Here is a 13,668-nt window from a genome sequence, read left to right on the forward strand (position 1 = left end):
GAAGGGAAATTAAGTCTAGTATAAATAAAGGTTTCTTATAAATACATATGATTTCCCGAAATTCTCTCGGTTGCAAGTATGCAGGCAAAAATATTAAGGGGCAGATTTATGAGGCCCTTGCGCCTCTTTGCGCCGCAATTGCGTCACTTTATTTGACGCAACGGCGGCGCAAACAATGCGCCCTATTTACAACGTAACGCATCTAGGAGATGCCTCACGTTGTAAAGCCCTGCGCCATAAGGAGGCGTTCCTGCGCAGGGGGGGGGAGTTCCTGCGCAGGAACGCCTCCTAAAAGTGGCTGAGTGAAATCTATAAGATTTCACTCAGTCACTTTCAGGCCAATGCTGCGTCAAAACCCTGCGCCTGCTTGAAGCAGGCGTAGGTCTTGACGCAGCATTGTGAAGATGGGGCACCCCTGATCATTGCTGGAGCTGCGTCGCGCTTGCGACGCAACTCCAGCAATGCGCCACCTTTACGGCACAAATGCGTCACGCATCTGTGCCGTTTTTGCACCATGGTGCGCCGCATTGTAAATGCGGCACATTCATGGTGGCGGAGCTGTGGCGCACTGTGGTGCACATTAACTGGCGCATCCCTGGGTATGCGCCAGTTAACATAAATCTGCCCCTCAGCCTTTTAAATATTTTATATTTCTCATGCAATACCACCATATTAGTGATTGAGGCAAAGCTTTCCTTCAGTTGTATTCCGTGGTACAATAGATGTTTTCTAATGCTTTGCACCATTTTCTTTTCATGAAAGTTCTAGCAGAGGTATAGAGGGATTCAAAGCCCTTCAACATTACTTCTAGTGAGCATTTAATTTGCAACGGGTACGACTGCGTGCTAAGGGTCCAATTCACAAAGATTTCCTGACAGTAGTCGTGTCTTCCTCCCAACTTATGTGTGCCTTATGAACACTGATTAGGACATGTTTAGAGGCATGCTAAATTCTCTATGTCCTAATTCGCCAAGACCTACCATTCAGCGGCGCCCTCCCCGGGCGTATTGCTGCTAGTTCGGTCACAGTCTCTGAACCATCCTCTCCAAAGAGCCATCTTTCTGCTGTCTGGAATCCAAGCTCTTCCTTTGTGTCCAGATCTTTCAGGCGAAGCTGCAGACAATAGATAATAATTAGTAAATTCCTCTATTTTCCAATACTCTGCCACAAGAAAAAAATATATTCCTTCAGACGCATTATTTACAGACAACGCAACTCGCATTTTCTGTGCGTAAGAATTATGGGGCACAAGTACAACAGTATATTGTGGTCGTAAACAACCTAATTACTAGAATCAGCCAGTTTAAGTAAGCAAAAAAGCTTTATTACATGTATGAAGCCCAATTTGCTATTCAGTAACCTATTACCAAATCTCAAATTGGGTTTAGGATTTGGTATTAGGAAGGGGCGTGTTCCTTCATAATACCGAATCGCAGTGGTAAATGTGAATGTTTTGCTACCGAAAAATGGTTGCAAAACATTCACATTTTACCACCTACTTCAAGTGGGTGGTAACCCATTTGCTAATGGGAAGGAGTCCTCAAGGGACCCCTTCCCCTTTGTGAATGTTTGTAAAAAGGTTTTTTAAAAGCAGGGGGTGTTAAAAAAAAGTTTCTTTTTTTTAAACACATCCAGTTTTGCTTTAAGGAAAATGGGCTGTATTTAAAAAAAATAAAAAATGTGCTTTACTTAAAAGCAATTACAGACATTCTGGTCTGCTGACCGCAGCAGGCCACCATCCCTGTGACTTAAGCAATTCACAATGGGTCGCAATCTCAGACCTACCTCATTAATATTCATGAGGTAGGTCTATTTACGCCCCAGTGGGAATCACAAAATGGATCAAAGACATATTTGTACTTTGGTGTTCGCAATTACCTAACAGCATATTGTAAAAAATCACTATTTGTTAATCGCAAACTATACCTTTGTACATGTGACCCCAAGTACTGAAAAGTCGTGAAATTTGCTTGCTGGCAATTAATTCACAAAGCCAGTTTTTCATGTAACTTTTCTCACGTCAACGTTCAATATGTGGATTATCCAGCATTCAGAAGTGGACTGGAGTGCACAAGTATAGTTATGGGGCTTCCCAGGGACAGAGGAGTGTCAGTGCAAGGTCAGGAAAATGTAGTGGATTAATGTTCACTATTATAGGGATTCACAAACACTAGCAGCTATTTGCATTGCGTCTTTGGACTTCCAGATTTATGACTTTAGGAACCAAATGCAAGCAGTGCAGCAAGTGAATGAAAGGGCGTGAAACATTTTCCACGGTTGGAATGGTGTAGGAAAGGGAGACTCCACATGGAAAAATGCTTTCTATTTAAAAAATGGTTAAAAGAAAATATGTTGACAATTGTTACATATTCCAACTCTTTATAGATTCTCAGCAACGTAGATAACTTGGGACATACAAGTTTAGAATAAACAGCTATACTTCCCCTGACTACACCTTCAGGGCACATGGAATGAGTGTACAATTGATGTGTATAGTTCATGACCCAGAAGTGTTTCTCTTTGCATGCAGATTGGCTGGGTGAAGATACGTAAATCCAAAATAGTATAGTACTTCATTCCATCGTTCATTTGTGCATCAATGAAATATGATTACTGGGGAGATAACTGTGCTGACCTATTATGTGATTAAAACTCATACAAACGTATTCTTCAGGGATGATGAATTGGAAATAAGGAGCAATCTATTGATTTGTAGTATGTTTTTTTCTAAAGTTTTTGACAAAGAAATAAGGTTCAAAGAAATTAATTGTTACTGTTGATCTCACTGTATTGGTTTAATACATTTAGAAATGCAAAGCTAATATGAATATAAAGTACGGATATATGGACACAAGAACAAAGAGGCCACTAAATAAGAGCTTTAATTTCTATCTGCATGAACAGCTGATGTGTTTCCAGTATTTATGGCTTCTACTAATCATCTAAATATCCTTTTTACTGATTAGATTTTGTTTATACACATTGATGGTGCATTATTGTCGCACTGGCCTGATCTTTCAACTGTGTGAAATGAAATCTACAAGGGACCACCCTGTCCTGTAAAAGTTAAAAAATAAGAATGTAAGGGAGCAGGAAAGGGATTCTTTGCCCCCTCGCCCTGGGTGGGGGTAGTACAGGAGGGACACCCCAGTGGCCACCCCTCCCTGAGTCAATATTGGTCCAGTGGACCCCATCTCCCGGGGCCCTGCATTAATATGGAAAGGGAGGGGGATGTGCATGGAGTGCCCCTCCTTAGCCCATTATGGCTCAAGGGTCCCCATCTACCGGGGTCCAGCATCATTATCAAATGGGAGCGGGAAATGCGGACGCCCTCCCTGAGTAAATTACTGCCTGGAGCCCCATCCACCCGGCTCTAGCATCATTATTACTGGGGAGGGGGCACTCAGCCTACATCCCGAGCCTAGATCAAGGACCATATTTAAAAAGGGGAGTAAGGTGCGCGTCCCGCCTCCCCGAGCATCCTAGGGCCCCGGGTTCCCATCCCCCAGACTGGCTCCTATTAGGTGTCACACTCCCAGGACAGAGTTGCACTGCCTGTAAGAGTGTGGGCAGGGAAAACTTGTCTGCTCCCAGCTGACAGAAGCAGCAAAAATGCTCAAGCCGAGTGGGAGCAGACATTTGTTTCCCTGCCTGTGTTCTTGCGGGCAGAGTAAATGAGATTGCTCCCACCTGGTGTGAGAAGAGAAAATAAAATTTTCCAACCAGGCAGGAGCAAAGCCGGCTTTCACTGCATACAAGATGGAATCATGCAGGGGAGCCGGCAGGCCGCAAAGGCCCTGGGGTACACCCACGGCACCCAATGTTCTGTGCTCTGGGTGTCCGGGGTGAGCACCGGGGCATCTTCATTAGGGCCTCTGGGATGGGGTCCCCAGGGCATTAGGAAGCTTGGGGAGAGCACTTAAGAAATTCAGCTGTGATCCCAATCGAGGGAAATAAATAGCTGAGAATTGTTCTGCTTCCGTTTTGCCACCAAAGCCTGTGAACAAGAGCCAGGAGGCTTGAAACGCATCTGGCGAAATCTGTAATTCAAACATGAATGTACAGTCCTGCTCCTGCATTCAATAAAGCGTTGTTAGCAATCTTCTGTTGGAGTGCGCCTTCGTTTTTAGGTACAACTGGAAAGTATGATAACGGCTGTCCCGCCGTGAAAGCACACCGCCTTTTAAATGTTATGTGGTGCCGCAGGTGCTAAGAACTGTTCGTTGCCTCATTGCGGCCACAGGAGAGAGTCAATGGGCTGTACAGGCGTGTTTGGAGGCCCACTGGAGGGCTCAAGTAATAATGGTTATTAATTTTGGCAAACAGGTCGACCTACTGGAAGGTTTAGTATTGACAGCACTTCAATTACCAGAGTGCACAGCGCTAAAGGAATTCACTTGTGATCCCACTGGAGGGGAATAAATAGCTAAGAATTGTTCTGCTTCAGTTTTGCCAGCAAAGCCTGTGAACAAGAGCCAGGAGGCTCGAAACGGGTCAGGCGAAATCTGTAATTCAAACACGAATGCACAGTCATTCTCCTGCATTCAATAAAGCTTTGTTAGCAATCTTCTGTTGGATTGCGCCTTCAGTTTTGGACACAACTGGAAAGTATGATAACGGCTGTCCTGCTGTGAAACCGCACTGACTTTGAAATGTTAAATGGTGCAGTAGGGGTTAAGAACTGTTCTTTGCCTCACCTGTGCCACAGGAGATAGTCAATTGACTGCGCAGGCATGTTTGGAGGCCCACTGGAGGGCTCAAGTAATAATGATTATTATTTTGGCAAACAGTGCGACCTACTGGAAGGTTTATTATTCGCAGCACTTCAATTACCAGAGTGTACGGCGCTAAGGGAATTAACGTCCCTAAAGTTTTTTTCAGTGAATTTCCAAGGTTTTTTAAATGTTAATTTCTAACTATAACATGCCTGAAACCAATGGTTTTTTCAATGAATATATATATATACTTACTTTCCAGTCGTGTCCAAAAACGAAGGCGCACTCCAACAGAAGATTGCTAACAAAGCTTTATTGAATGCAGGAGCAGGGCTGTGCATTCATTTTTGAATTACAGATTTTGCCTGACGCGTTTCGAGCCTCCTGGCTCTTGTTCACAGGCTTTGCTGGCAAAACGAACGCAGAACAATTCTCGGCTATTCATTTCCCTCCATTGGGATCACAGGTGAATTGGACATTTCTCTTGTACAAAACAATAGAAATTCCGCCGTTATAGTTAGTTCATGTCATGAATGATGTAATATGTGACGTCATCAGCAGTGCATTGCAGGGTTGCGAGTTATAGTTAGCTGAACTAACTATAACGGGGGAATATCTATGGTTTTGTATGAGAGAAATGTTCAACTTATTTTAACGTCCCTGAAACCTATAGTTTTTTCAGTTAATTTCTAAGGTTTTTTAAATGCCAATTTCTAACTGTAGCGTGCCTGAAACCTATGGTTTTTACAGTGAATTTCAAAGTTTTTTAAATGCTAATTTCTAATTATAATTTTTTGTTTGTTAAAAGCTGTGCACCCATTGTGTACCTATCTCGGTGGGTGTGCTGATTCAAACCACCATATTGGTAAAGTCCAGAAGGATGCATGTTTCAGCCAGCCCACTCCGCTTACGCTTACAGGGAGGGAACTACAACGCTACATGTCCCAGGTCTTCCCTGTAGTGGTCTGCTGATCACAGGTCTAGTTGTCAGCATGCCACAGTCACTCCCTCATGGCTGGTTTATACCCACACCATACCCATGCAGCACAGGCGTTACAGGACATGTGACCCTGCCAATGAAAAGGGCCGGGCGCACGCGCTTGATGCCATTTGCACTTTCTATTTCGGAGTATCTGTGTGCCTATTATGTTGGTGGCAGCCGAGCTACTTTGGCCGACACAGGTCTCCCGCAATGTGGCGATGATTTGAGGTGCACAGAGTTGCTGGTAGCCGAAGCACTTTGCCGGACACTGCCCTCCTGCCACATGGCGATGACTTGAGGTGCACAGAGTTGGTGGCAGCCGATGCATTTTGGCTGACACAGGCGTCACACCACGTGCCGATGTCTTGAGCTGCACAGAGTTAGTGCCACCAGAGCTGAGCGGGCCTGCAGCCTGCTATGAGGCGATAATTCTTTCACAAGTTTTGCTGTGCTAAAGTGACGATAACTCGGCGATAAGACCCCACTGTTGGGTTATAGGGTCACTCTAAAACGAGCCCTTTTGTTTATTAGGACTTTATTGTAGCTACATGCAAATAACAAGAAAAAAGATGAAAAAACAAGAAAAGGGGGCAGGGTACAAACACCCAGCCCCCCTAGGCCTGCTCAGGGGGTCCCACAAAAACTCCCAGGGCCCAAATATTCGTACTATTTATTTAAAAAAAGCAGCTGGGTGCACGAATCCGAATGTAAAATTTTTTTTAAACGATGGGGCGTATTCTCAAGGACTTATCACTGAGTTATTAGCACTTTAGCGCAGCAAAAGTGGCCAAAGAATTATCATCCCGTTCTCAACCTGGTGAAAACCACAGATATCACTAGTTTTCCAGCAATAGCTTTCACAAAAAACATCGCCAAGAATGAGAGCGACAACTAACGCTAAAGATATGCAGAGTAGGCTTTCCCGTGCAAAAACAACATGAAAACACCACTTCCCGATATTTTCAATGACCAGCCAAATCTGGGATGCGATCCAAAAACAGGCAATAAGCCGTGTTAGCAGTAAGAATGTAACATCTGCCTTTTACTGGTGTAAAGCAGGACAACTACCTACAGTATGAGAGGGAGCCCAGCCCAGAGCCACATCTGAAGACCAACACATGTCATAGAGCTACTGATCATGCAGCTCCGTCACCCCAGAAGGCCACATCACCCACCACCACCACCCCCAGTACCTCTCCCCCGGACCATACCTCCCTACTACCACTGAGGCAGCGTAGAACAGGACAGCGGGCCTTCCAAAACGGCATGGCCCCTCTGCCACACAATAGCTGAATGTTGGGAGAGGTGGGAACCAAGTATGTGTGAAGGAGGAAGTCACCCAGCAATAAAAATGCACACAATGCCAAGTGTAGGGGTGATGTGCTGGACAGACCTCACTATGCAGAGTACAGACCTTTCCATGTGTACATATACTGCTGGTGCTTGTAGTGTTGTGGACAGTGGACGCAACCATGTTACCTCAGGCAGTGGGGAAGATCTCAGTCATGTAGCTGTGTCATCCCCCCTGTAAGCGGAAGCGGAGTGGGCTGGTCCAACGTACACCACTCCAGCGTAAGAGTGTGAATAAATAGGCTCTGGGCGTGGTTCACTTCTAAACACAGCGGCACAGCACAGCAGAGTTATGTCTGTGCATTTGATGTACACTGCGGACAGCAGGGCTCACAATTCAGATCGAGTTGCGATTGCAGATGACGCAGTCCAGTAGGCAACAAACATTGCTACAAGTGCAGCTCACCCAGAGCACGCATTATTGCAGGCTGCACACATGCTGAATGCTTCTGGTGCCACTAACTTTGCAGCTCACTCAACACCACGTGGCTGTGGGCCCTTGCTGACTGCTGCCTATGGGTCTACACTGTGGACAGCAGGGCTCACAATTCAGATAGAGTCGCGATTGCAGATAACGCAGTCCAGTAGGCAACAGACATTGCTACCAGTGTGGCCCTCCCGGATTACCCATCATCGCTGACTGTACACACGCTGAGTGCTTCAGGTGCCACTAATTCAGTGCACCACAAGTCAATGCCAAGTATCCTTATTGAGGTAGAATTTATTAGGCAAAAGACATTGCTCCCAGTGTGGCCCACCCAACCACACATCAATGCTGGCTGCACACACGCTGAGTGCTTCAGGTGCCACTAACTCAGTGCACCATAAGTCACTGCCACGTAGCCTTATTAAGGCAGAATTCATTAGGCAAAAGACATTGCTCCCAGTGCGGCCCACCCAGACCACGCATCATCGCTGGCTGTGTACACGCTGAGTGCTTCAGGGTCCACTAACTCAGTGCACCACAAGTCACTGCCACGTAGCCTTATTAAGGCAGAATTCATTAGGCACAAGACATTGGTCCCAGTGTGGCACGCCCGGGCCACGCATCATCGCAAGCTGCGCACACGCTGAGTACTTCTGTGCCGCTAACTGTGCAGCTCAACCCAACGCTACATGGCTGTGGGCCCTTACTGACCATTCCATCCAACCTACACTGCGGACAGCAGGGCTCACAATTCAGATTGAGTCGCAATTACAGATGATGCAGTTCAGAAGGACACAGACATTGCTACCAGTGCGGCCTGCCTGGACCACGCATTATCGCTGGCTGTGCACAAGCTGAGTGCTTCAGGTGCCATTAGCTCAGTACACCACAAGTCACTGCCACTTAGCCTTATTAAAGCAGAATTCATCAGGCAAAAGACATTGCTCACAGTGTGGCCCACCCGGACCACCCATCATCGCAGGCTGCACACACGCTAAGTGCTTCAGGTGCCACTAACTCTGTGCATCTCAAATCAACGCCACATAGCTGTGGGCCCTTGCTTACCACTGCCTCGGGCCTACACTGCAGTCAGACATTGCTCCCAGTGCGGCCCGCTTGGACCACGCATCATAGCTGGCTGCACACACACGGAGTGCTTCAGGTGCCACTAACTCAGTGCACCACAAGTCACTGCCACGTAGCCTTATTAAGGCAGAATTCATTAAGCAAAAGACATTGCTCCCTGTGCGGCCCACTTGGACCACGCATCATCGCTGGCCGTGCACACGCTGAGTGCTTCAGGTGCCACTAACTCAGTGCACCACAAGTGACTGCCACGTAGCCTTATTAAGGCAGAATTCATTAGGCAAAAGACATTGGTCCCAGTGTGGCCCACCCGGACCACGCATCCTAGTAGGCTGCACGCTCGCTGAGAGCATCTGGTGCCTCTAACTGTGCAGCTCAACCCAACGCCACATGGCTGTGGGCCCTTGCTGACCGCTGCCTCTGGCCTACACTGCGGACAGCAGGGCTCACAATTCAGAGTGAGTCGCAATTACAGATGACACAGTCCAGTAGGCAACAGACATTGCTACCAGTGCGGCCCGCCTGGACCACACATCATCGCTGGCTGTGCACACGCTATGTGCTTCAGGTGCCACTAACTCTGTGCAGCTCAAGTCACTGCCACGTAGCCTTATTAAGGCAGAATTCATTAGGCAAAAGACATTGCTCCCAGTGTGGCCCACCCGTACCATGCATCATCGCAGGCTGCGCACACGCTAAGTGCTTCAGGTGCCACTAACTCTGTGCAGCTCAAGTCAATGCCGCATGGCCGTGGGCCCTTGCTGACCGCTGGCTCTGGCCTACACTGCAGTCAACAGGGCTCACAATTCAGATCGAGTCGCGATTACAGAGGACGTAGTCAAGTAGGCAAAAGACATTGCTCCCAGTGCGGCCCACTCGGACCTCGCATCATCGCTGGCTGCACACACACTGAGTGCTTCAGGTGCCACTAACTCAGTGCACCACAAGTCACCTCCATGTGGCCTTATTGAGGCAGAATTAATTAGGCAAAAGTACACCCGTTTCAGGCTATTGTTCATATGAAGCCTAAAACAGGTAAGCTGGCTCCATCAGATTTACAAAGAGGCTTAAAAAGAAGAGTTGCGTATTTACCTTTAGATTTTAAAAAAATGTTGAAACTATTGCTGTAGAGAAAAAGGAAACTGAACATGTAGTTATTCTAGTTAATGGTGTTCCTACGAAGAGTCGAAAAATATAGCAAGAATTAGCAGATGTCAGGAAAGTGCAAAAGGCTACGTTATATCTCACAAAAAACAATGTTTACCACACAAAAGTGTATGTGGAAGAAGAAGAAATCAATTGAGTTGATGATAGCGAACTTTCAAGTGGGCAAATTAAAAAAGTTGACATCTCCTAAAGTGAAGAAATGTATTAACATTATAGTGTACATCCTTTATATTCAAAGGAAGTGCTTGGAAATACTATTAAATTATTCCAAATGAAGAAAGTGAAGGGAACTCCCATGAGTGTTTGGGAAAGAAGTTTGGAAGCTTGTTATTTTTCACAGCTCTTCCCCACTGGAAAAGGTGGACAATATGACAAACGACCAATACAGATTCCAGCATCAGAATATTGTACAACAAGATTGTACTCAGAAGATCGAATATTTCGACAATGTATTCCATATTTATATCATCTTTTGTTCCATATGCCTACACTGCGGTCAGCAGGGCTCACAATTCAAATTCAGTCTTGATTCATTAATTGCAGAGTCGCTGCCTGCACACAAGCTGATTGCTTCAGGTGCCACTAACTCTGTGCAGCTCAAGTCAACGCCATGTGGCTGTGTGCCCTTGCTGACCCCTGCCTCCAGCGTACACTGCGCTCAGCAAGGCCCACAATTCAGATCCAGTCGTGATTACAGATGACGCAGTCCAGTAGGCAAAAGACATTGCTCCCAGTGCGGCCCGCTTGCACCACACAACATCGCTGGCTGCACACACACCGAGTGCTTCAGGTGCCACTAACTTAACTCAGTGCACCACACGTCACTGCCACGTAGCCTTATTAAGGCAGAATTCATTAGGCAAAAGACATTGCTCCCCGTGCGGCCCGCAAAATTGCGTCTTCATTTATTAATTGCAGAGTCCAGTAGGCAACAGACATTGCTTCCAGTGCGGCCTGCCCGGACAACGCATCATCACTGGTTGCGCACACACTGAGTGCTTCAGGTGCCACTAACTCTGTGCAGCTCAAGACAACGCCACATGACTGTGTGCCCTTGCTGACTGCTGCCTCCGGCCTGCACTGTGCTCAGCAGGGTTCACAATTCAAATTCAGTCTTAATTCATTAATTGCAGAGTCCAATAGGCAAAAGACATGGCATCCAGTGCAGCCCGCCCAGACAACGCATTATCACTAGCTGCGCACATGCTGAGTGCTTCAGGTGCCACTAACTGTGCAGCTCAAATCAACGGCACGTGGTTGTGGGCCCTTGCTGACCGCTGCCTTCGGCCTACACTGTGGTCATCAGGTCTAACTCATATCCAATCCAATCCTGACCTGCAACCACACGTCATCATCGCTGGCTGCGCACAATCTGAGCTCTTCAGGTGCCACTAACTCTGTGCATCACAACTCATGGACCTTTTATGATTGACTTTTGTGCTGTAGACACCGGACGCAACAATGTCACCTCAGGCACCATGAATACCCCGAAGGTACATTAACAGTTTCTCCACATGAGCACGCTCATCTCTGGTGCCCCTACCTCAGTGCACCACAAGTCATGGACCCTTTACGATACAATTTTTTGTGTGTGATTTAAGATCTGGTGCCCCTACCTTAGTGCACCACAAGTCATGGACCATTTATGATTGAATCTCTGTGTGTGATCCGAGGATCACTGTTGTAGTTGTTGCCAGCACCAACCATTCCCTGCACTCACCGCACACGCATCCAGCACAGGCGTCACTGGACATGTGACACTGGTAATAAAAAGGGGCCGGACGCACATGCCCGTAGCCAGTTCCACTATCTAACTGTGTCAGTGTGTTCATTATGTATGCATGATGGCCCTGGGCCCTACCACATTACATTATGCTGTTGACTGCGCGCGCAACCATGTTACCTCTGGCAGTTGGGAAGACCTTGGTTATGTAACTTTGTCTGGGTCATTCTATAAGTACACGGGTAGAGACTGGATGATTTGAGTACTGCAAGGAGAGTGTATAGCGAATTTATAAGTGCTTGGCGGAGTGATTGGATAAGTACATATGTTGGCGGAGCCTAACCCCCGAGCACAAGCTTGGCTCTAATTGACTGCCAACCAGTGGCACCCCGGTGGAGCTTCAGGATTGCAAATCAAGCCTTGGGAGAGCCAACGCTATGCACGGAGCGTGAGTAGGCACTGCAGCGGTTCCTGAGGCACCCGCCTTCTTTGCTACGGGATCCCCACAGCCTTTGCTCTAGTACCCTGGGTTCTCGGCCACTAAAATCTAGGCCACTGGCTAGCAGGAATACCGCACGGATGCCTGGAAAACCGAGTCCAGGAGCTTGGAATTCTCACTGTGGTATACTGCTTTCTCATTCATTGGATACCCTCCCAGGTCGTTGATCTCTGGATCAAGGAATTCTGACTGTTGGATCCCAGGAGTTCCTTCCACTGGATCCTCTAAAGTGAGCTGCTAGGTCTGTGGAGCACCGGTAATAAAAGGCCCAGAATTCTGCCTGCAAGATATTCCCAGCCCCACAGCTGGACCATTGACATACGGTGGATAGAATCTGCAGAATTCTGTGAGCATAAGCGGAGTTGGCAGAGCCGGTGTATGCCAGTCAGTGGCGCAACTAGAGCCAAATTTCGGGGGAGGCTGATAACATTTTTGGGAGGGGGGTTAATTCTTCCAGTCACAGGCAGAGTGGAGATGCAGGGGCTCTAAGAAGGGGTGAAAACACAACAAAGCCTCATTAACAGGTAGATGGTCTTTTAAAGACCTGAGAATGTACTTGGGTGCTGGACTGAGAGCCGCGCACCCAGCGCGTTCACACTAGGGGGCCACGCTGAGAGCCGTGCACTTAGCGCTTTCACACTAGGGGGTCACGCTGAGAGCAGTGCACCCAGTGCATTCACACTAGGGGTCCTGCTGAGCGCTGAGTTAGGATCGCCACTCTAAACTTTTCTAAAAAAAAAAGGTCCACTTCCATTCATTCATTTGCGCCCCAAGGACCCCATCCCCCGGGGCATGACCAATTCTTGAATGTTTTTATTAATAATTAGGAAGGGGGGCCGTGTGGTCCCCCTTCCCTTGTCCACTTCTGGCTCTGGGTACCCCATCCCCCGTGGCCTGGCCTCTTCGTTGGGAACAGTAGGGGGGCCCAATGCCCCCACGGTCCCGCCGGCTCCCCGCCTCCTGCAGGAACTGGCATTTTTTTGGGGCAAGGGGAGCTGATAACATGCAGCTCCCCTTGCCCAAAAGCAATTCTGCTTTTCTTCATTGAAGCGAGAGCAGGTTTTCCTGCTCTCTCTTCAATGAAGCAAAGCATGGTTTGGTTTGACAGGGCAGGAGTCATGCTCCCGCCCTGTCATAGCAAATAGCAATGTCCCAAGGGTGTGTACCCCGGGACATTGTATGAGTCGGCCCTGGGGGGTGGCAGGTCCCAGGGCCCACAAGGGCTCCGGAGGGGGCCGCACGGCACCCCTCGCTCTATTTTCAAAGCCCCGGGGAGGTGGTGGTCCCTGGGGCTTCGGGGGGCCCGCGAGGCCCACCCTGCATATTTCATTAAAGCCCTGGGGGTGGCAGTCCCTGGGGCTTAGGAAGGCCTCGGAGGCCCCCCACTAATTACAAAACAAGCCCCGGGGAGGTGTCAGTCTGCGGGGCTGCGGAAGGGCCGTGCGCCCTCCCGCACCTAATTTACATAGCCCCGGTCAGGTGCCGCTCCCCGAGCCTGCGGGTGCCCCACAGGCCCTGCAATATAAATATAGGATGGCCCCTGGGACTTGGCCCACCCTTTGGCTCATTTAAATGAAGTAGGGGAGCCCCCGCTTCATTGTTTTGTCATATTTTCGTCCGGATTCGCGCACCCAGCGTGCATTCGGACATTTGCAAAAAAATATTATTTTTTGGGGGGGGGGACTGGGGGTCTTTGTGGGACCACCTGAGCAGACATAA

At 48.1% G+C, this 13,668-nt stretch overlaps 1 protein-coding gene across 1 annotated transcript in view; it reads right to left on the reverse strand.

The window, feature by feature from the left end:
• Positions 1 to 13,668, reverse strand: part of LOC144828042 (lipoxygenase homology domain-containing protein 1-like) — a 224,298-nt gene that overhangs the window by 64,710 nt on the left and 145,920 nt on the right. Inside the window, exon 6 of the mRNA XM_078686180.1 lies at positions 981 to 1,113. Coding sequence (XP_078542306.1) covers positions 981 to 1,113 — 133 coding nt within the window. The remainder of the gene's footprint in view (positions 1 to 980; positions 1,114 to 13,668) is intronic.

This window comes from Lissotriton helveticus, chromosome 4_1 (assembly GCF_964261635.1).
Source record: "Lissotriton helveticus chromosome 4_1, aLisHel1.1, whole genome shotgun sequence".
Lineage (NCBI taxonomy): Eukaryota > Metazoa > Chordata > Amphibia > Caudata > Salamandridae > Lissotriton > Lissotriton helveticus.